This window comes from Engystomops pustulosus, chromosome 2 (assembly GCF_040894005.1).
Source record: "Engystomops pustulosus chromosome 2, aEngPut4.maternal, whole genome shotgun sequence".
In the NCBI taxonomy this organism is placed as follows: domain Eukaryota; kingdom Metazoa; phylum Chordata; class Amphibia; order Anura; family Leptodactylidae; genus Engystomops; species Engystomops pustulosus.
Genome location: NC_092412.1, coordinates 223,960,747 through 223,983,905, shown reverse-complemented (window position 1 = coordinate 223,983,905; position 23,159 = coordinate 223,960,747). Strand labels below are relative to the sequence as shown.

General features: G+C 41.8%; 1 protein-coding gene across 1 annotated transcript; it reads right to left on the bottom strand.

Annotated features, from left to right (window-relative positions):
* Window positions 1–294: 294 nt before the first annotated feature.
* Window positions 295–16,639, bottom strand: ERAL1 (Era like 12S mitochondrial rRNA chaperone 1). The gene is made up of 11 exons (XM_072138279.1): window positions 16,478–16,639; window positions 13,944–14,108; window positions 11,995–12,122; window positions 11,372–11,449; window positions 9,164–9,210; window positions 7,438–7,499; window positions 6,319–6,431; window positions 4,263–4,562; window positions 3,293–3,442; window positions 1,881–1,961; window positions 295–1,747 (listed from the first exon to the last, which is right to left on the bottom strand). Exons 1-11 carry the CDS (start codon window positions 16,539–16,541, stop codon window positions 1,622–1,624), a joined length of 1,314 nt encoding a protein of 437 aa, XP_071994380.1. The 5' UTR covers window positions 16,542–16,639; the 3' UTR covers window positions 295–1,621.
* Between the last annotated feature and the right edge of the window lie 6,520 nt (window positions 16,640–23,159).

The window sequence follows — 23,159 nt, the reverse complement described above, 5'->3', positions numbered from 1 at the left end:
GTGAGTGTGCCTGTAGTAAAACCTCCATTTCCTGATAATTGTATTGGCCAGCAACATTCTTATAAAACATCCAAGTATTGGAAAGCCCCTATAATTCATTGGTACACTGACATTTACATACTCAGCTCAGCTACAATGTTCAATGTGGTTATCCAGGAATCAGATACGGATGTTCTATAATAGGTCCTGTATCACCTATGGGGTCTCTAGGAAGTCAAGAAATCATATAAACCAGTTGCAAATGTAAAGTACACAAATACAGCAGGATGTAGGATGATAAAAATCATTCTTTTATTATATAAATATATAAGAGACTGTCCTTTGGTAGGAGACATAGATATAAAGATGCATTTTCCGTACTATTGGAAGGATTCAGGGAATGAGTTCTCATAATACAGTAACATGGTGACATCTAGTGACAAGTGAATTTTCTTCATTGTGGATTTGAAAGAATCAATATTACATAGATATATGACATTAGGAATAACAGATCTATTTTGTACCAAAACGGCACCACTACTCTCATGGGCTGTGTCTGGTATTGCATCTTAGACCTACACACAATTTTTTATTGGGTCAAAAAAAAAAAAAAAAAAAATTTACATTTTTTGTGGAACAATAAGGGGAAATTTAGCAGAAGTGTCAGAGCAGAACTATTATAGTTGCCCATGGCAACCAATCAGAGCTCAGTTTTCATTTTCCCACAGCTGTTTATAAAATTAAAGCAAAGCTCTGATTGGTTGCCATGGACAACTAGAACAGTTTTACCTCAGACACTTCCCCTATAATCCCATGTAAGATCTTCAGTAGATTAACAGAACAGCCCATGTATCTATTATTATTACTCACAAGTTCTCCTTACTCACTGTCCCCAGGGGCTCACAATCTCAAGCTCCATCTCCAAAACCCACATAGCCATGAGGAGGGGGATTCATCACTATTTCTGGTTTAGAAGCAGTGGAATAATCGCAAATTCTTGCGCAGTGTAAAATTTGCGATTAAAATCACAAATATGCCGCCTCCACTCCATGTGCCTGCAATCTTTTACAAATCCAATGAACTTTCGTTTGCTGCTTTTTATGCAAAACTACGCTAGGTCCAACCTGGCGCAGTTTTACTCGCTGGCCGTGCGGCCCGCCTAATACATCAAGTGGCCTAAGCCTCTTCATGTATACAGCACCACGAGGAGAGGGGTGTGTGTACGTGTACGTGTGTGTGTGTGTGTGTACGTGTACGTGTTCGTGTGTACGTGTGTGTGTTCGTGTGTGTGTTCGTGTGTGTGTTCGTGTGTGTACGTGTACGTGTGTGTACGTGTGTGTACGTGTGTGTATATACAAACTTCAGGCAGATGTTGTCCCTGGTCAGGTCCCTAGTGTTGTCATACACAGTGCTGTCTACTGAAGCAATACCACATATTAGACAGTAACTACATGAATAGTATTTGCATACGGCATTCTCAAATTAGCCCCACATCCACTTGCTAGATTATCACTCTGCACATGTAAATGTGTACAAATCTGTTTGGTCATCTATTCAGCATGTCCCATATAACATTATTATGTGGACCATTACACAGCACTATTGGGGGTTCACACTAAGTTTATCCTTGGACACGTGGCCACTATGTCTTCCGAGACTTCACAGCAAGTCTTAGCTGTACATCGCACAGGAAAGCATTCATGAGATCGCGCCCAGCTTCCTTAGCAATCCTGCTGATCAGCTCACCGCCTGGGCCAATGATAAGTTTCTATGTAAAAGCAAAAGTAACAATGTATTCATGTGCGGGATCAAATAGAAGTGGTCAGTATTCCATAATATATGAGAGGGACCACGTCTGGTCCATAGCTCCCTCAGATTTGCCAGTCTGCTCAGATACTCACCACATGGTTTTCTTTGGCCACGTACAACGTCTGCTTAACAACCAGTTGCCCACCAGAACCTTCCTCCCAAAATTCTGTCACCTGTAATCAGAACGTTTGAGGAGTCACAATCTCATATCTCCCCACCAATTTAGCAATTACAAAATGTATATAAAATGTACATTATACAAGTACTAATGCTAGATGTATTATTCTTGCTATGGATTCGAAATGTGGGAAATTACACACACAGAGACCTACAGGAAATTTATTGCTGCTTCTACCCCAGTTTCCTGGCGTAGAAGTACAGGCAGTCCCCGGGTTACATACAAGATAGGGTCTGTAGGTTTGTTCTTAAGTTGAGTTTGTATGCAAGTCGGAACTGTATATTTTATCATTGTAATCCCAGCCAGAACTTTTTTGGTCTCTGTGACAATTGGATTTTAAAAATGTTGGGTTGTCATAAGAATCAGGAGTAACACTAAAGCTTCATTACAGACACCTCTGATAACTGTTACAGCTGATCATTGTAGCCTAGGACTAAAGTACCATAAATTACCAATATCCAGAGGTCCTTTGGAACTAGGGGTCATATGTAAGTCGAGTGTTCTTAAGTAGGGGACCGCCTGTAGTAAAATAATCGCAAGTTCTTGCACAGTGCAAGAATTTGCGATTAAAACCGTGAATATGCCACCTCCACGCCACCTCGGCATGGAGGGGGTGTAGAGAGGCGCAGCGGAGGGTGCGACCACAGGGTGTTCTTGTGTTCTTTTGAAAAACAAGCAAACTTTGTTCACAGGCTTTTACTCAAAACTACGTCAGGTCAGACCCGCAGCTGTGCCGCCTGCTGGATACATCCCGATACAAGCCTAAGCCTCTTGATATGTCCCCAGCGACAAAGGGGGGCATGGCCACTATAATATAGGATACATCTCCCCCCTAGTGTCTAATCTTCTGACTCCCATTTCTAAATGTAAGTTAACTGGAATGTTTGAATGCCAGACAAATTTCTTTGGCGATTACATATTATCGTATTAGGTGCATGTATTTTTAAACACATCCAGCATAGGCCCCTCCGTTCTGGATGTGTTTAAAAACGCACCCTTAAACTTCCCCAGATTTATCAGTGTCTGAGGCAAAATGATAAATCTAGCGCAGTACAAGACTGTATATTCTGTATAACTGCTATAAGTTTGCCTAAAATTCTTTATTTTGTCGTATCCCAATTTACCAAGACCTCGCTCCTTTCATGGTATCAATCACAAAATTGTCCAAAAACTCTTGATAAATGAGGCTCAAAGTATTTTAGACATTAAAAAGTGTATGTATACAGATGTGCACGCATCGTAAAGATGTGTACAGATCATAAAGGATTCAGTGTGACAAAAATAAAAACTGCACCCAAAACAAATGTGCCCCAATACGTGTTTTACCTGTGTGACAGTGTAGGGAATCTCCTGGGGCAGATATTCCAAAAGCTTCTCCCTGATAATATTGTTGCAAATTTCCTGTGGTGACTGAGTGGTCACTACCTCGCTATGATATTCCCAATCTCCAGGTTTGGCAAGTGTCATCAGGTATTTCTAGAAGGAAAGAAAAAATAGCTTTATGCCATGCACCTCATATAGACATGCTAATATGTTTTCTCAGTTTTGGTCAAAGAAATAATAAGCTTTTGAAACTCATATGTTTTTTGCACACTTTTATGGCACCCACTCTTGGAAAATGCACCTCATAATTGCTGGTGATCAGTTCCACCACTTGTACACATGGCAAATAGTCAATAATCAGTATATCTCAGCACATGACACACTAGGTGCTTGTTCTAAAAAAAAAATAGGACACTAGGGGGCGCCATGAGACTAGGCAACATAGTAGTAATAATCTTACCATATTATGTCATCCAAGGGATGATCACCCCTTCGGCTCAGTGGTGACCTCCACACAAATATCACATCAATGCTGAGGCCTATGAGTGGTGTAGTGCTGAACTCTCCTCAAATGAAGCAAGGAGGATCAACAGAACCATCATAACTGCAGGAGGATTACCAGGGAATTCATTTAAAAGGTTGTACCAGGTTATCTAGTCATCTGCATTCTACAGGGTGGAAAGCCCAACAATCCAGAAAACTAGTGGTCCTTTCTCACTTGGAGTGGAGCAACAGATGACGTTCCTTTCAATTTTATGAGAGTATTGGAAATTGACAATCACTGCACTCAGCGACATTAGCTGACCGCATTAAAGCGTTATTACTCACTCCGGCCGCGGGTGTTACTTGGGGATCACACCGCGATTCCCTATGCTGGTTCAGCTCCGGTGTAAAGCTGAACTGGCATCAGCGCTAAGGAGTTAATAGTGTGACAACCACTTTTAATCCAAAGACAAATAATACCAAGATTTACCTTTAGGGTCTCCACTTCATCTCCGTCTACTGCTGAAAGCATGAAGACCTCCTGAAAATGTGGCCACCCAGTCCTGTCCTTTAGGTCCTGGTCCCTTGTGTGTCCGTCACACTGTTCTCCAGTCTCTCCTCTCCTCGGTGATGGGGCATTCTCTTCTTTTCCTTTATGTGGATCTGGATGAACACTTTTGAGAGATGTTTTTTTACCAGGTTTTATTACTGCCCTCCTCCCTTTCACAAGCCCTTCCGTCAGTTTTTCAGTGACTTCTAGTAAAGTGTTTTTTTGCTTCATAAGATCAACCTTAAAAAAACAAAACAAATATATTTATTATATACTGTATATATTTGTATTATTTCTCATCTTTCCAAAGAAATATAAATACTGGGATTGTCTTATCCTTTCAAAGATTTTTAAAAAGACATTTCCTAGTTCTATCAGTTTCTGGTACAGTAGGGTTGAAATCTATATCACCATTGCTACACTGCATCGGGGCCACATGCAGCATAATCGCTACACTCCATCTGATGCTTATTTGCCAGCGACTAATCCATGGCCATCCACAAATACAGATTTCGAATTCGATTTTAATTCCTGCATAAAATAAAATTGCAGAAATGTCATTTCCTTCAATGGAAAGAGTGAAGTTTGTGGTTTGCTCAGTCACAACAGAATGTACCCAATTCCCGCAGATGTGCAGCCGCCTCTCTATTTTCTGTATCCTTAGTACAAGACAGTCTTGTGGCAGATCACATTGATATGTGAATAAAAGGTACAAAATAGCCAAAGCTTGTAGGGTGCTGAATTATTGTTTTTTTCTGATCCAATGTCGTGTGAATGCTTTAGGTTGCATTAACACGTGGCATTTCTGATATGTTTTGAAACGCATTCGGAAAAATGGGTTTTGGTGAAAACACATTGGGGGTCATTTACTAAGGGCTTGATTCGCGTTTCCCTGACGTGTTATCCGAATATTTCCGTTTTGCGCCGATTTTCCCTGTATTGCCCCGGGATTTTGACGCACGCGATCGGATTGTGGGCATCGGCGCCGGCATACACGCGACGGAAATCGGGGGGCGTGGCCGAACGAAAACCCCACGGATTTGGAAAAACCGCCGCATGTAAAACAATAAAAGTGTCGCTTGGGACGCGCTTACCTTCACTTGGTCCGGCTCGGTGAATTTCAGGGCATTCGGATGCTTTTCAGTACAGCAGCGCCACCTGGTGGACGGTGGAGGAACTACCTTGATGAATCCCGGCCGGACCTGAATCCAGTGCTGAGAATGCGCCGCTGGATCGCGAACGGACCGGGTAAGTAAATCTGCCCCATTCTTTTTATGCGATTTTCCTGGTTTTAAAAGCCAGCAGAAACGTCACACACAAATCCAGCCTCCAGCGGTGTTCACATGTCGCGTTTCAGAAAACAATTCAAACACAATGGGGAGGGGCTCATTCATAAATGCGCCTCCAGTGAAATAATGTAAATAATACCAAAGACCTGGTGCTCCTTTCAGTGGAAACACGTTTGGGCCAAGCACCTCCCCATCGCATATATATTGAGTTTTAAAATGGAAATGAAAAAGTAACGTGTGAGCTCAGCTTTATTCTGGTTTCAGATTTGTAAAATGTAAGGTTTCCAAACATCGCTGGAAAAAGCAAAAATGAGCAATAATACATAATGGGATATCATTATGTATGACCATGCAGTATTTCACTTAACATCCAGCTTTCAATCCTAGCACAGATATTGCAGGATAAGCAGAGCAATTATACTACGAGCACCCGCATATACATGAGCTTTGTTAGGAAATAGGTCAATACAAGTGAAAAGTGATGAGAGCTTCACTTAGGATTGATCATCCCTTACCCCATTAGCTCAGTTACAATGAGAATGCATATAGCAGGATGGATAGTCCAATGAACCTAATTCCTTCCTTACTGCATAATGATAATATATTACAATTTATAAATGGAAGTAGGAAACTATCTACACAGCACTAATACAGAGACACTAGGGAGAAAAGTAAAGTACATATGGACATATGGACAGTGGACTTACTTTGTTGAGCACAAGTATGCTGGTGACGTGGGAGTTCTTGGATAGACACCGGAGCACCTCGGAGTGCAGAGATTTCCTCATCCACTTATCCGATATATCCACCAGAACCAACACTGCACAGGAGAACAAATTTATAACATTCACTTACTGAATTTAGGTTTGTTATATTATGTAGTAGAAGAAGAGATAGAAGCAGAGAAGGAGCACAAGGTAGTGTGATGGAGAAGATGAGGAATGAATCTGCAGAAAAGTGACACCTCTGTAATACATTCCTCAAATTATTTAAAGAGAAGTATGAAACCCTTGATATTTTGTGCACAAAATAAAGCTACATTCACACCACGTTATAGCTGAGTGTATCGGTACACATATATTGGCACATAGGGGCATCCTTTTTACTGCCATCTGTACAGTGTACGTCTCATACTGCAGGAAACACAAGATGAAAGATGCAGCTAGCCACATCCTTCTATCCTGCTTTCTCCTGCTGACTGATGTACTGTATATGCTCAGCGGAAGCCGTAATAGCCTATGGGAGATGGATGCAACAGTATTGCATCCCCCCCGGCCTCCACTGAGTGCACGCTCAGGAAATAATGTGAAGATCACTGGCTGCTGCCGATGTTCACTCCACCTCCCGCTTTCAGGGGGAGGAACAGGATGGTGTATCCCATTGTATTAGAATACAGTGAGATTTGTCTTGGAACTCTTTTGTAAGGACATGTCAGGAATCTTCCTGATGTATCCTTACATTACAGGGACTTGAAGGGAACCTGTCACCAGGAAAACAGCTTATAATCCAGCAAATCTACGTTACAAGCACTTTTTTAATGGTTTCTGCAGATGTGTTTATCATTGTCCAACGCTACCTTTATACTGAAAAATATAGTTATATTTGTGGACAGTAATCAGTCAGGGGGGGTGGGGTTTCGGGGAAGAGTAATGAAGCATTCATCCACCCCCTTGGCTGCCTCCTTGTTCTTGGTCTCCTCCCCGTCCTCCGTTGGTCTTGTCTCAAAACTTGGGCATGCGCAGTTTCTCCCCCCGGGTTTGTGCAGGGCCAGAGGGGAGATGACGTGTGCACTGCACATGCGTACATGCATACATGAGAGAACCTACCTACATCAGCCACCTTCACCGACTCCCAGGGGTCTGTCTGAAAGGATTTGTCTAGTTTATGCCTAAATAAAAAAAACAAAATGAGAGACATTAATTAAGCTGTAAAGTAGTGCAATAGCCTTTGCCATTTACAGACTGACAACTCTTCCACTCTTCTATCAACACTTAAGTCAAGATAAGATTCTGTTCACACTACACCGAATACATAGTTTCTACCCTAACAGCTTCTTGCATTGCTATTTTACAACCAAAATAATTTGGAATTGATACTTTAAGGGGCTTTTCATGAATATGGAAAATCCCCAATTGAAAAAAAAAAAAAACCCCTAAAAGACAAGCCCCTGCGTCGCTCAGGTACTCCAGACCTGCATCCGGCCATTTACAGGGGGTCACAGGCCCCATTTCATCCAATGAGTGGCCTCCTCTGACCAAGATATAACAGGGAAAGTGAAGTGCCCTGGAAAATGAAAGTGACATCCCATGGTCTGAGGAGGATGAAGTGCGTCCCACAATCCGCCGAAACTTCCAGAAAACCAGAAATACCTAAGCAACAAGATGGGAGCTGGGAAGTATGGGTCCTTTTTTTAACCCCATTCCGGCTCTTTGAGCTTGTTCCATATTCATGGAAAACTCATTTAAAGGGGTTTATCCAGTACTTAAATGTCCAAAGCCCTCCTTAATAGAGGTGAACATCAGATCAGTGTAGTTCCATTTTTCAACACCTTCACCAATTGGACGTAGGGTTGTGGCGCTTCAGAAGCGGACATAGCGCCACTCACTGTGTAGTGACCCTAAATGGAACTACAGCTCAGTTTCTACCATTTGAAAGGGTTTTCAAAGGAAGGCTGCAGTAACAGGGCACAGCCACTATGGAATGTATGGTGCACCACAGCCCTTTTAATAAGTTGACTGTCCTTTACCCTCCGACAATGATGATGGCTAACTATTAAAGGAATATCTATAGTAATGCTTAACAATACCCGTGAATATTTTTACAGAGACTTTATTACTATTAAGGAACTCCAGTATCCCTTTAAATCCAATTGTCCAATAAGAAACCCATTAAAAATGTCTTACTTCTCGGGCCTGGGAACCAATATCTGTGATTTTATATACAGTGATTTGTTATGTTTATTGGTTCTTTACAGCGCAAGTAATGTGGCATTAACTACATCCCCTCATTGCATCGATTGCCTCTGTGAAGTGAGGCCCTTAAGCTAGCGCTGACAAAACCCATTGATTCATGTAAATATGTGTTATTGATCTCCGGCTGAGTTAGAAACCATGCTCCTTGCAACAATCGAGTGGATGACGGTAAGGAATACACATACCTCGAAGATCCCTATGGACATGCTACTAAACTAATCAAAGCAGAACAGTCATTGTAATGTAAATTGCTTGACTCAGTATTAAAAAAAAAAAAAAATGCATAAAATGCTGCAGCATCTTAGTGTTCTAGAAAAAGCCGAGTGTAAACTATAATACCAGCGTGATGCAGGAGGTTTCATCACATTTACTGCACTGCAATGCATGGTTATATGAGGAACAATGCACAAAAAAAATACAAAAAAATATTATATTATTGTAAATATAACAGAAAAATACACAAAATACAAATTCTTTTTTTTTTTTAAATTGCACCCCCCATAAAATGCCAGCCTGACCGGCCTTCTCGATGATGGTACATAGCCTTAATTTATATTAACAAGTAAACCAGGTGACTTACCTTTCAGCTCTGACGGAATTGACCATTCCAGGAGTATCGAGAAGAATCTAAACACAAGAGACGACATAAAGCACTCGTTGGGAAGACACTTCTACAAGGCTCAGTTCACACATGCATTTGGCAGGTTCCGTTCCCTCTTCTGTTATGAAATAGCAGAAACAATATGGCTGTTCCCCCCCCCCCCCCCCACTATTGTAATGGAATTGTATCAGCAAGGCAACCTTCCGTATATGGAAGTCAATGGAACAATTTCATTCTTAGGGGTTTCTATTACAGCCTCAATGTAACTGAAACTAACACAGGTGTAAATAAGCCCAATACTGTCCTTTAAAAGACTACTCAGGCCTGGTATAAGACAACATCTGAATAAAAACACATTTTTATACTACTTTTACTACTAATACCGGTAGTATTAAGTATTGGAGCACTTTGATTTTACGGTTATGTTTTTTTGTCCCCTGATTAAGATCTGGTCCGTGGCTGTGATAACTTTCGTAACACTTGTCTCATCCTCCATATTATTACTGTGTCTGTGTGCATGAAAACATTGGGGCACATTTTCTTACCCTGTGCCGTCGCGATCCCTGATCCGGACTGTCCGACGAGGATGAAGTCCGGCGCGATTCTCCAAGATTGCGATATCCTGCATGTTTCACTTCCCCGCTGAGGTCCGCTGGAGTTCAACTTCTTCTTCCCGGTGTATGCGAGTGCATGGTCTTGCGACACAATTTGAATTTTAAATCCTGCGCTTAGTCCGAATCAGTCGGGTTGTCTGGCGGCCCCAATTTGTGTCGCATGAAAGTCGCCAAAAACCCCTTTTAAATGCAGCGCAAATCGGAAATAGTCGGGAAACCTGACAGAAATGCGCCGTGCGGACCCTTAGTAAATGTGCCCTATTATGTTGTGTTATACCATGCCTGATGGAGACCTAGTAGTCTCCAAAGATTGCAATCGTCAACCTTTTTGGTCATGCAATAAAAGGTGTAAAAAAACCTCTCATTTTTAATTATTTAGCCAACACGGTACAAAGAATCTTTTAGCTCCAAGTATAAATCTGAATGCACTGCAAAAATATCCGTCTCCCAGAGGCGGCAGAGACAGATGCATCTTGTTTGCTTTCGTTCTAATACTGTAATTACCTACATACTTCATCATAAAGATTCATTCAATACCAACAATATCTGCATTGCAGGCAATTTCACTTAAAGCCAAAGCAAAATCACTAGTGACCTGCAATGTAATTGTGTTTGGCTTCCAACCATCCGGTGACTGACATGCTTGACTGTATCTGGTAGGTACACCTATGGTGTAGTAAGTGGTCATCATTTGAATCTGCTCCCTAGAAAGGAGTAAAGTTGGGAAAAGTGACCATGCAGGAAGCTAGCGATCTCCTGGTGGATTATGAGACTAGTAAAATGCATCTATACACTTCAAATAGTGGAATATGTATGCATGGTCTCTTCCATTATCAACAGGGAAGAAGGGGATAGGTGGATGTCCTGAAACTGGGCTATTAGACATTGACGACATATACCTAATCCCTTATCATCCAGAATATGTGGCCCTCATACCAAAACCAAGGTTGAACCTCACGCCTCACTTTTCATAGCCGTAAATCAGTAAGGACCTTACGTTTTTGTGTGAATAGTGACACTTACTTAGTTGGTAAACTTCTTATGTTTGTTATCCATGGCCTCCTTCCTTCTAAAATCAACTTTTAACATTATGCTAATTACACTGAAGGGCTCGAGGGGTGTTGTCGGAACACCCCAGTGCTGAAAATTCACAAGCTGTTACACTGTCTTCCCCTCCCCACTCCCTCTGTCTGAGTCATTTAGCAGAAGCAGGAAATGATGGGGGTGGGGAAACCTACTCTGCTCATTGTAACAGCCTAAGAAGCTACAGCACTGAAACACCCACCAGAGCCATTCAGGATCATTAGCTTTATTATGAAAGATTATTTTAGAAGGAAAGAGGGTGGATAACACATATAAGAAGATTACCAGTGTCACGGTGCCTGGATCTATAAGCAAGTGTCCCTGGTTTATCATGATGGATTTTAATGGTAGATTTCCTTTAACCCTCCAGCTATTAAAAACTTCTCATCACTTACAATTATACAACAATTTAGGAAATTGAAGCCCCACTGGCCTTACATACTTTTGATGTACTCCGTGATACTCCAATACAGCAGTGGATGGTACTTACTATTTGCGTGTCTCCTTCTGTGAGAATACCTTGTGCTTTGCAGCGTGTGGTGTGCACTTTACAGGATACAGGAAAAACCTATACAAATACCAGTATTTAATACCAATAGAAAAAAAGTCATCCAAAAAAATTCTTTAAAGGAAATCTACCACTTAGTATGGGGCTTTTTTTAACCAAACATACCTTCAGACAGCATTTGTTATGCTGATGCAGAAACTGATCTTGACTTGTACTATAACTAATTGTTTTCTGCAAAAAAATTGATTATATGTTTATGCAAATTATACCCTGGTGCTCCTCATATGTGCAGTCCCATAGATGGCTCTGCGCTCTGTTATCTTCTTGCACGAACACCCTCCTTGCTAAATGCTGGATGATTGTTACCGATTGCATGTGATTGGGCTGAGCATAAGGTAAATGCCCCATGTGACCGCACCCTAAACAGTTAATACTTTTTTCTTTTCTTGAAAGTATCGTTTTGGTATTGAGCATTGGGGTATTGTATCACACTCAAAATTCTGGTATTGGTGCAACCCTAGTCTGAAGGTATGCTGGGTTAAAAAGCCCCTTACTAAGTGGTAAATTTACTTCAATACAATGAATGTGAAAGATAATATCTGCACCTTTCTGCCCAGAAGCTGGTTGGATAATGTAGATTTCCCTGCATTAGGTGCTCCTATAATAGCAAGTTTTAGGACTTTGGGGTTTTCTGGTTGATCAGGACTGTGCTTTAATATACTGTCTTGATCATCTGAAAATACAAAAAAAAAAATAAATTATCCAAATAAGGCTGCATTCACATGAACGTATGTAAATAGCTGCATATACAGGTAGCATACAACCCCCATTCATTTCAATGGGCAATACGGCCATCCATTTACATGGCAGTATTGCCCACAATACCATACTATACCATAAGCGAGCCGTATAAAAATATAGAGCATGTCCTATGTTACGTATGTGTTTCCATTACTTATGCCCTATAGAAGTCTATGGGAACGTATATGTGCAGTATCCTGAACCAGTGGGAGGTGCATTCTGTCAGACAGCCAATAGTCAGTCATCCATCATTTGCCGGCCCACCTTATGTTATACTGATACGGTATGGATACAGGGACATACATGCCATTTTACGATTATGATTTTCGCTAGCCACGTTTATCCCCGTTGCCAAATTCAAATGCATTGTGTGAAAGCAACCTACAGGTGCCCATACATGTAGAGGATGCAGGCTTTTTGTTTGGAAAACCTGCAGAGTAAAGGTACATTCAGACGGCCAGAATTGTGGCCGTAATTTGGCCACACCAATTGCGAGCAGATTATAGAAGCCGCAATAGAAGTCTATGGCCCTCAGACGTGGTGTTGGGAGGAAGAGCTGCAACATATGGGTAGTTGTCTGCCTAAGGAGGGAGGAGAGGTAAGAAGCCCAAACCCCTCTCATTTGCTTCTCCTTCCGACCCTGTGCTCACCGGGGATCCAGATCTGTACCCTAATACAGTAGCAGTGTATTTAGATAAATCACACACAGTCCAGAAAAAAAACAGAGTACAAATGGCTTCCCAATGCAGATTTAAGTCTGCAGATCCCAGAGCACAACCTGCCGCATTAAATTCGCCTATAAAGCGCATCAGAAATCGGTCAATTATAGTCTGGTTTCTGATGCTTGTGGAATGGCTGTGGAGAGACCACAGTCATTCCATAATGTGTGTAGTTACTCTAAGTGATCTTGTACACTGCTATCCCTGATCCTGTCAAACCTATAAATGTGCAAAAGCTCTCCTGTTGTCTTGTTAAATCTTCAGTGCTGTAAAAAAAGTTAAATTATCCACAGCACATCTACCAGTTAAAATAGATGTGTGGCTCATAATCCATAAATGGGGGAGGAACAATTACAAGAGCAACAGTTTCTCCCCAAAGTACTTCCATGTATGTTCTATCCCATTACTTCTCTAGTGGCAGATATTGGAGGATGAAAGGTTTTATCGTTATCCCCTATACAGGCTGTATGCTCGTCCTGCCGCATCATTCTATTGGTGAGAAGAGGACACAGGTTCTCGTGATTGGTAGAATCACAATAATAAAACTTGGTACATTCCCATTAACTCATTGGGGGGGCATCTACTATGCATGGTTCCTCAGTTTTATGCCACACAATGCATGTAAAAAGCCCCCTTTCCAACAATTTCTGCCCCGCATACCACTTTGGGTGTGACGGGGCAGAGAGAAGGTTGGGCCAGGGGTGAACCCCCTGGTTTGCCATATTCACTATAGTCTCCCCTGGAAAACTGGCGAAGACTATAGCTGTAATCTTCCTAACATCATAATCAGAATCTACCAAGAGGCCAGAGCCACGACTTGATAAATTCTTTTGCTAATGACATTGTCTAAAGCATGAAGCAAATGAGGGTACGTTCACACTAACCTTGACTAGTCTCTGCACGAATCTTTCAGTGGATCAGAAAACAATAAAAGTTTCCTTATAACCAGAATAGTTTTATAATTCACTTTATGAGTGTATTGAAATACACGTGCTGAATACCAGTAAGTGGCCACACACACATAATATATTTACCCTTATTAAAAGAGACTCCTGGGGCTTGTGGGGTAAGGAATTCATTTGTCGTCAGATGTTGGTTCACCCCCAACAGACTTCCAATAGCAGAGTCTCTTCCATACAGACACGCAGCCAATCTACTGATCCTCTGGTACTCTCTTTTTCTTAGAAGAATAGCAGTTCCTGGATCAATAAAAGAAACGAAGAAATTTGAGAAATTAAATGACCAACTGCTACAAAAGGTTAAAAGAAATGACCACTTATCCAAAACTTTAACAGGACAATTATTAAGAACCCGAGGAACACCCATTCTATACTTACCCTGTTAAAGTTTCTTGTCTGTGACTCGGAGCTGCAGGTCCCGTGACCCCAAAGCATCAGGACTTCCGGGGACACCACGTCTTGCTTGTCTCCCAGGGATTGAGGGGGTTGTCTGCATTACTGTCTGCAGGGTCCCTCTATCATAACCACTCCCAAATCAATGGTTGGAAAGGTGCGCAGATGTCCTTGGCGCGCCCCTCCAACCATTGATATGGAGTGGTTATAACAGAGGGGGTGTGCATGCAGTAATGACTGCATGGCCCCCTCTATCCCCCAGAATCAGATGTCACAGGAAGTCCAGAGTCTTGCCGCCCACGTGACGTCCACTCCCATCACGAACAAGAAATATTACCAGGGTAATATGGGTGACCCTATTTGGATCTTATACTTACCCGGTTAAAGTTTTGTATAAGTTGCCAACCCCTCTAAGGTACCCAAACATTTGATTTCTGGAATATGAACCTGCCAATTTCATCTTTGCCCTGATGAAAGATTTAGTGGAAAGATGGATTTGGCAGGTGGTTCTCCATTTGCCCGATCCTTCTGTTTTCAAGGGAGAAGAGAATATTGTCCATTTCATAGTGAGGACAAATGTCTTTTCTCACTTGGGAGGTGAGAAAAAAAAAAAAAACAAAACAGTCACCTTAATTTACCCCCGGCAATTAAAACTCTGAAGGGCGAACATGGACATTGCACAGGCCACAAACAATGGATCCATGGTCCGTTATTAAAAAAAAAAATCCTGCTTCCTTAAATAAATGTTAATGTTACTTCATAGTGACGTTATTTATTATTCCATGCCACGTACTGGGAAACTGGATAAAAAATTCCAAATGTGGCGAAATTGACAAAAACACTTTCTTGTGGGCTCAATTTTTTAAAACTTTCACTATGTGCTGCAAATAAGGCCCATTCCATACTCGCAAGTATGATGCAATGAACCCGCATCACACTCGGAACGCGTGATGCTCGGATTGCTGAGCATGTCAGTTCAGTTCCGGTTTGCGATCCGAGCAACACACGTTGCGGGACACCTCTGCTTCATTCTATGGTTCGGTATGATCACAGTGATACCAAATTTCTATAGCTTATCTTGTTTTAATACATTTTCAAAAATTAAACGAATGTGTATGGAATAAAAAAATTTTGCCATCTTCTGATCCTAACAACTTCTTCATTCTTGGGTGTACGGAACTGCGTGGAGGTTTAATTTTTTGTGAAATTAGCTGATATTTTCATTGCTACCATTTTGACGACCGTGCAACATTTTTTTTCACTTTTTATTAAATTTTTTATGTGATGCAAAATGGTGTAGAAGTAGCGGTTCAGACATCTGGGTGCCATCTTCCATTATTGCAGTATCTGGCATTTTTACACAGTATTCATTACAATGCCACTGGCTCATTGTAACAAAACTGCAGAAACCAGACAGCCTTGGGCCTGACGAAGACTCAATGACGTTTGGAGCGGCAATCACAGCAACCCCACCGGTGTATGAAGAGGGCTCAGCCTGTGAGCCCTCTTCAAGGTCAAGGCTCATGCAACAACTAGACGTAAAGAAGTCCAATCACACACTGATGACAGTAGAAGAGAACCAGATAGGAATAGGACAAAAACTGTGTGTACAATCCCAATTAATTTGACTGTATGCTATCCTTTGAATCCACTAGATGTGTGTCATCTAGAGAAGAACTATAACCTCATACATCATCTTATGAAGAAACAAGGACATCTGCACATGGTTCAAGTCTATATTCAAACACGCTGTTTAGAGTCAGTATCTGGACACATTATCGTCTCCCCTATAGAGAGATGCAATCTCCTAAAGAATCTGTCGTAAAATCCCTGCCAAAATCTGTAATAAAGTTGCTTTTATTAAATGGCGATTCACTGCAGATTCTGGACAAGATTTTATAGCTGCATGCCTGAACCCTGACCACAACCAACATGATTTTCAGAAGTTTGTCAATTTGACACCTGTCAACTCTGTTTTACCCATAAAAATTGTGTATTATGATCGAATGCTGCCTCATAGCAGTTATGTCAACCTGATACCATGTATTGGTTTTAGCACACAGCAGGTCAGGCACATACTGTATAGTCTAATAAACGTGAGTTTACTAATCATGTTAAAACCCTTAAAGAACTACAAGTCCCAGAGGTCACTATAAGCTTTTCATTTCCATTATAAGGGGATGTCAGTGAGGTCATCACGGTGCGCCGACACCGACCTGCAGCCTTGCTCTCCGCCAGGACACGTGAGGACCTGACCGACCTCAGCACCGCGCACCACATCCTTATCACCGGGCCCCGTCACTGTATCACGCCGGTACTCAGGGGCGCCGCCATATTGTACATAGACCGTCTCCTCACTGATGACATCATCTCCGCGACATTACACCGGCGCCATCTTTAATATTGGCAACAGTAAACTAGTGTAAATGTTCCAGTGTCCTGAATTTTTTACTTAGCTGTTTCACAACGTGTGCAGCCCGTGGGATTGTACCACCATACGGCACGTTTACACATCCGTGAGAAACAGCTTCTGTGTATAATGACAGCATGTTTTTTTTACTTACACCAGTTATGGTTCCGTGTCATCAACATTAAATATGGCTAATGTTTTAACAATTGTTTTTGTGTTTCCAGTTTATGAGAAATATATTTTTTTAGACAGAGCTTCACAAATGCTATTTTTTTCTGGGATGACCTTTATTCTTTCATTGGAACTATACCAGATACTTTCACAGTAGTGATTGATCTTATTGATTTTTTTAATTCATTTATTTTGTTGCATCCGTTAAAAAACGCATTAGTTTGAAAATGCATGCATTTTTTGGACCCTTTTTTGTCCATTTTCCAATTATCCTCATTGAGATAATTGGAAAAAACTGTCAAAAACAGATGCGTTTAAAAAAATGCATGCGTTTTTAAAAACGAACGCGTTTTTTAACAGACTGCTTAAACGGCCCAAAAACGGGTTCAAAACGCCACGTGTGCCGCCGGCCATAAGGTTTCCAGAATTTTAAAAACATTTCCAAAAATGCGCCGTTATTGGGAACACATTTGCAAATCCAGCACAAGCTATGTTCAGGTGTGGAGAGGTTTTGGGAAGAAAGCGCCTTTAAAGGGAACCTGTTTTTCACTAAAGACAGTTACAGAAGCCCATCACACCTGCAGTGCAAATAAGTCTTTCTGCTTTCTCTAAACGTTTGCATTACAATATAATTGTATGTTATAACTTTCCTTGCGTTATAGTCCCATGGGTTGGGCCAGGGTCGGCACCAGAACTGGGCATACCTGGGCAAGTGCCGGGGCCCAGAGCTGCTGGGAGGGGGCCCACATAAAGCTGTACATAAAAAATCCATGGGGTGAGGGGGCTGTATCTAATGAATCCATAGGGTGTGAGGGGGACTTTATGCAAATTAATCATGAGGGGGCTGTTTGGTGTGATAAACTAAGGAATATTTTCGGGAACTGGAGACTATAGCTTATGATTTTTTACTGCCGCCACGTGAGTTCACTGTAAAAGGGCCCACCGAGGCTCTGTCGCCCAGGGGCCTACTGAAACCTAGAGCCAACCCTGGGTTGGGCTTTGCTTTGGCTGCATTTGATATTAATTCCTTTATTTATGTAGCGCACACAGATTATGCAGTGCTGTTTTTCGAAATGTATTCAAAGCCCAACCCTTAGGACTACACAGAAGATTCTGTCAGGATGAAAGGTAAGTTATAACACACAATTATATTGTAATGCAAATGCTCAGAGAAAGCAGGAAGGCATTTGTGCACTGCAGGTGTGATGGGCTTCAGAAACCTGTCTTTAGTGAAAATACGGTCCCTCGTGAAAGTTTCCATTTAAGAAACAATTCTAACATGACATTGATAATGTGCAAATTTTATCGTATGGATATATGTTTATACAGCATCTTATAACAATTTTGTCTGATCGGACAGGCAACTTCAGGGGTTAGGAAACTTGATTTATGTATGGGAAGATTTTACCAGTCCAAATGTATATGAAATGAACTGAGAAGCAGAGTCAAAGTGAAATGGGTTGGTACAGTAAATCAGGTGGATATGCCATAAAGCCTACCTCTCAACTGTCCCGGGTCCAGTGGGACAATGCTGGACTTTGGGTTCTGTCCCGCTGTCCTGCCCAGCTGGAGGTATGGCCCGGGACATCAACTCCGGACGCCAATAGAGTTGTATGAATTGCTATGTTCAGATAGAGAGCAGTCAGCTCTCTGCATGACCACCACTCCCTGTATCTGTACACATCAGAGCCAGACAGGCGCATTGATGTCATGAGAGCGGGCCTGCCGGGAGCTGCTGTAATAAGGACCCAATGGAGGAGGAGGCTGGACAGCAGCGGGGGTACGAGGAAAGGTGAGGGCAGGTTGTTTAATTTTATGCAACAAATGAGGGACCATAAGACGGGGAACAGAGAAGAGGGCACAATAAAGATGGGGCACAGCTAAAGATACACAATAGAAGGGTGGGCAGAAAAGGAGACAAAATAAAGGTGGGTGCACAGTAGGAGGGAGGGCAGAGAAATGGGCACAGCTAAAGATGCACAATAGGAGGGGGCAGAGAAGGAGGCACAGTACGATGGGGATGCAGAAGTGGGGGCCATAATAAGAAGTGGAGCAGACAAGAGGGGAGAGGAAGCAGAAAGGGGATTCATAATTAGAGGGGGAGCAGAGAATGGACCACAATAAAAGGTGAGGGTGAATGGGGCATTGCCCATGGTGAGAATATACAATAGAGCCATTAAGTTTGGTATTATAATTTGTGAAAATACTAGGGGACAGGGTAAAGGGCATACCCTTTGTACCACAACTGACCACCCTGAGCCCCTACACATGTTCATACTGTACATTTCCAGGAAGAATACAAAAAAAAAAACATAAAATGAAGCTATGCATGCCACTGAAAATTTTTTCCCCTTAGCCATGCGTCTTGCCCTGCCACTTACTTAACCCATACAGCATTATTATCACCTTTGTGTCCCCATTTCCCTCTCACATTGTGCCTCTGTCAGCTCCACCTCACACTGAGTACCCCTCATAATGTGGCTGTACTGTTATATTGCTTCCCCTCTTATTGCGCCCCCCAACTCCCACTAATATATATACTTTTCCCCCCCAGCAGCATCCCCTCATATAATGCCCTTCCAGCAGCTCCTCCTCTTATTGTGCCCCCAGAATCTCCCTGGTCAGCATCCCAGCAGACAGCATCCTGCCCTCATATTTCGCCCCCAGCAGCTCATATTGTGGCCCCTGGATACTCACACCAAATACCTCTAAAGCTGCCAAGCAGGATCGTGACATATCATTGCCACCCTCTGCAGAACACAGTAGTAGCAGAGGCACTGTGATAATACAGAGAGCTGATGGCTCATCACTGCATTCAACTCTAGTGATGTTGGCGTCCGGGGACATGACTCCTCTTATCTGGGTCAGAGGGACAGAGCCGAAATCTTGAACTGTACTGCTGGATCTGTGATGGTTGGGATGTGTAAGAATAACAGCAACATGCGTAATTCCAAGAAAATATTATTTAAGCAAATATGTCAAGATGGATGGCAGGTCCTCTAAATGAAGTTGAAGGGATTTTCTGTCCGTATATAAATAAAATGTATTCATTATATAATTAAAGGTTATGTCATTTTCCAAGGGAAGATGATTCAGCAGATTAGTTAATGCAGTGCGTCAGCCTCCTTCATCATGTTACTGACAGAATGGGAATGCAGCCGTCTACCACTGTCATTATGACTGCAGGAGCCCCATTTCAGGAGCACAGGACCAGCATAGAACATGGGATAGCCACAGGCCGGGTTTACATGTTTTGCTTGTGTTGCATTTTTAAAAGGTCTAACCACATTCAGGAGTAACATCAGAAATGCTTGAATGAGGCCACAGAGATTTTAACTTTAAGTACATCAAGTTAGTCAATCAGTATAGGTGATTTACATTTGCAAACCAATAAAAGACAATGATTATTGTTTGGCAATATTATTTATTTGCAGAATTTTATAGGAATATGTCCTGCCGAAACCTAGATCAGGTGAATGGAACCAATTTCCAGTTGGCGACATTTCAAATGAGCATCAGAAATGACACTCCATGTTAATGAAGGGTTCAGAAGTTGGTAGACTTTGTATTTGTTGGTCTTATTATGGGCCAAAGCGCAAAAAAACTGTTTAAACTACAAGTGCAGGAAAAATGTTGGGATTCAAAAGCTGTGCCCAAATTGATTGACACAAGAAAAAAAGTGTCAGAATAGAAGCTAAATTGTGGCACCAACAAACAATAACTGTGACTTGACATCCAAAACACTGTTGCAAAGCCAACAGTTCTATCTGCCCCTGACTGCCTCCTATTGCTGTCAATGGGAAATATTATGCGCCAGAACTTTGAAACACAATTAAACAGCTTTGTAGAGGATATTTGTCTAATCGCATTGCATTAACATTGCATTTACGTAAACACAATGTTAATGTAATTCAACTCCATTGCATTTTGCAAACATAATGTTAATGTTATGTTAAAGGAAAACCTATCAGGACAATAAACCATTTAAAGGTCCTTATGGACTAGTGGTTTAGTGTCCCAAATCGGACAGTATGATTTTTTTTAAGCAGGCTTAAAATAAAACATTAATACTCAACTCCTTCATCATTTCACTCGGCATTGTGGAATGTGAAGCTGGTGAAGTGCACCCCTGCTTCACTGCGCATGCGCCGTACCTATGCCCCAAGTATTTTCCCGGCTTCCCTTGCCACATTGCATCAGTGCGGGATCTGTGGATGTAGGTCCAATATACTTCATCAGACTCACATCTAGGTAAGTATAAAAGTTAGTCTTATTTAACTTTCACTACGTACAGCCCTCATACAGGTAGATTTGGGACCCTAAACAATGTGTCTGTTGGGACCTGCAGTTGGTGAGGTCAACCTCACAGGTTCTCTTTAATGCTGTTGAGTTGCGCTACAAAACGCAATGTAAACTCAACATCTGACCGCACTCTGACTCCTGTTGAAACTATGGAAACCACAGCTTGTCAATTCTCTTCTTGCAATGGGAAAGAACTTCCCTGGCAGAAGAAGGGTTATTGCTGTGAATGATAGAGTATCCCTGTCTCAGCTTCTTCTTCTGGTTGCTCAGGTAGACTGACAGTCTTCTCCTCCAAGCTCTGCTCCCTAACTGCAAGACATGTTCCCTAATTGCAAGACATTAAGAACTGAAACTGTTCTCCTTTTATACTTTTTGCCAGGGGAGCAGTGGTTACATTTCAGCATAAACACAATGACAAAGTGTTTTTCCATAGACTAACATTGAGTCCCCCCATAATATTCTATGGCAGAGGTTGCTAAAGTGTAAACAACTTTCCAGACACAACCTCTCATTCAAAGGTCAAGCTGTCTGCTATCTAGTAAAGAAGTCTCTTTCTTCTGCAAAACAATCTGTACTATTAATGGAAAATTTCTGACTTCTCTGAGAGATAGAGATAGACAGAAAAAGTCTCTCAATGTTCAATAACCCTTTAAATTAGTCTGTGCGGATACAGTAATAATGAACAGAATGTATATAACAAAACATTATAGAGTAATGCAAGTTAACACTTGATGTAAAATAAAGTAAGGAGTGCTGAGTTCATAAAGGTGTAATATTCAAATGTCCAAAGTTCAATGCTCCTCTGATCCAGGACACTACACTATGGATACACATCAAAATTTGGTTGCACTCGGCACAATGCGAGTGCAATGCTTTTTTCACTAATTCATTGCTATAGAAAAAAATGTCATCACTTTTTTTTATATGCATGAAAATACAGCTGTTTAAAAACACAATGCAAATGCAAGTGGGCAAGGCTCGGCCTGAATGCATATGCCTTTCCATTGAAGGACATGCGATTGGTAAGTAGCACCTGGTGTTTAGTACTGTGTACATGCAACCTGTGAATGGCGCCTAAAAATGGGGAAAAATTAAAACTCCCCAGAACTTCAGGTTGGTGAAAAAGCCTGTAACTGGAAATACTAGAGTGAGGCTGGAATCAGGAGTCAGAGAAGGGTAAGAATGTGTTCTTTTTATTCTTTACCCTACCCCCTTTAACTGACATTTTTTTTTAACTGCCGAGGTACAGTCATTGTAGGGTTGCAGTGTCAAGGTCACTGATCCATTAAAAAATGTTTTTTAGTGCAGCCCTTAGAGTACATTCCAATGATGGGGGGATTTAACGAAGCTTGGATGCCTGAAAATAGGCGTGCAAGCTGTGATTTAGTCACAATTCTTGGCTCAAAACCTGGAATTGCGTCTATTCTGCCCCCTACACTTGGGAGGGGATGGAGTAGAGCTGGGCCATGCACAGGGGCGCAACTACACCGGTAGCAGGCATATCAGCTGCTATGGGGACCACAGTGTCAGGGTGTAAATATGCTGTATGTCTGCATATGTGATCTGTAGATGCTCTAAAGGTGTGTGCATATGTGATGTTTATATGCTGTGGGTCCCATTCAAAAGTCTGCTATGGGGCCCTGTTTCTCCTAGTTACGCCCCTGGCCATGCAGACTGCAAACTATCCAGGTTCAGGCTGGACACCACCAGATATCTATCAGGATTCTGGCACATCATGATACGTCCCATTTTGAAACATGTTTGCAAGGCATTGGTCTTGTGAATACCAACGTGTTTTGCGTTGTTAATCATTATTATTATTATATTTCAAGGGAAAACGCACATTGCTACTAGCAGAACAGGTTTTTTGTGTTGAAACGCATATATGCATCCATCCAGATGCAATTCAAAACACTGTGTAAACGCATTATTTGATTGTAGTCTTAGGCCATATTCACACGTTGCGTTTACATTGTGCACATGGTGCCTCCATAATTATCCTGGCTGATGTGCAT

Coding starts and splice junctions, on each gene's coding strand:
- ERAL1 (XM_072138279.1), bottom strand. CDS start 16,541: ATGTGGTGCGCGGTGCTGAGGTCGGTCAGGTCCTCACGTGTCCTGGCG. Junction 12,123..13,943: donor AGGAGTCTCTTTTAATAAGG/GTAAATATATTA, acceptor TTGTATTTTCAG/ATGATCAAGACAGTATATTA. Junction 9,211..11,371: donor CAGAAGGAGACACGCAAATA/GTAAGTACCATC, acceptor TCTTGTGTTTAG/ATTCTTCTCGATACTCCTGG.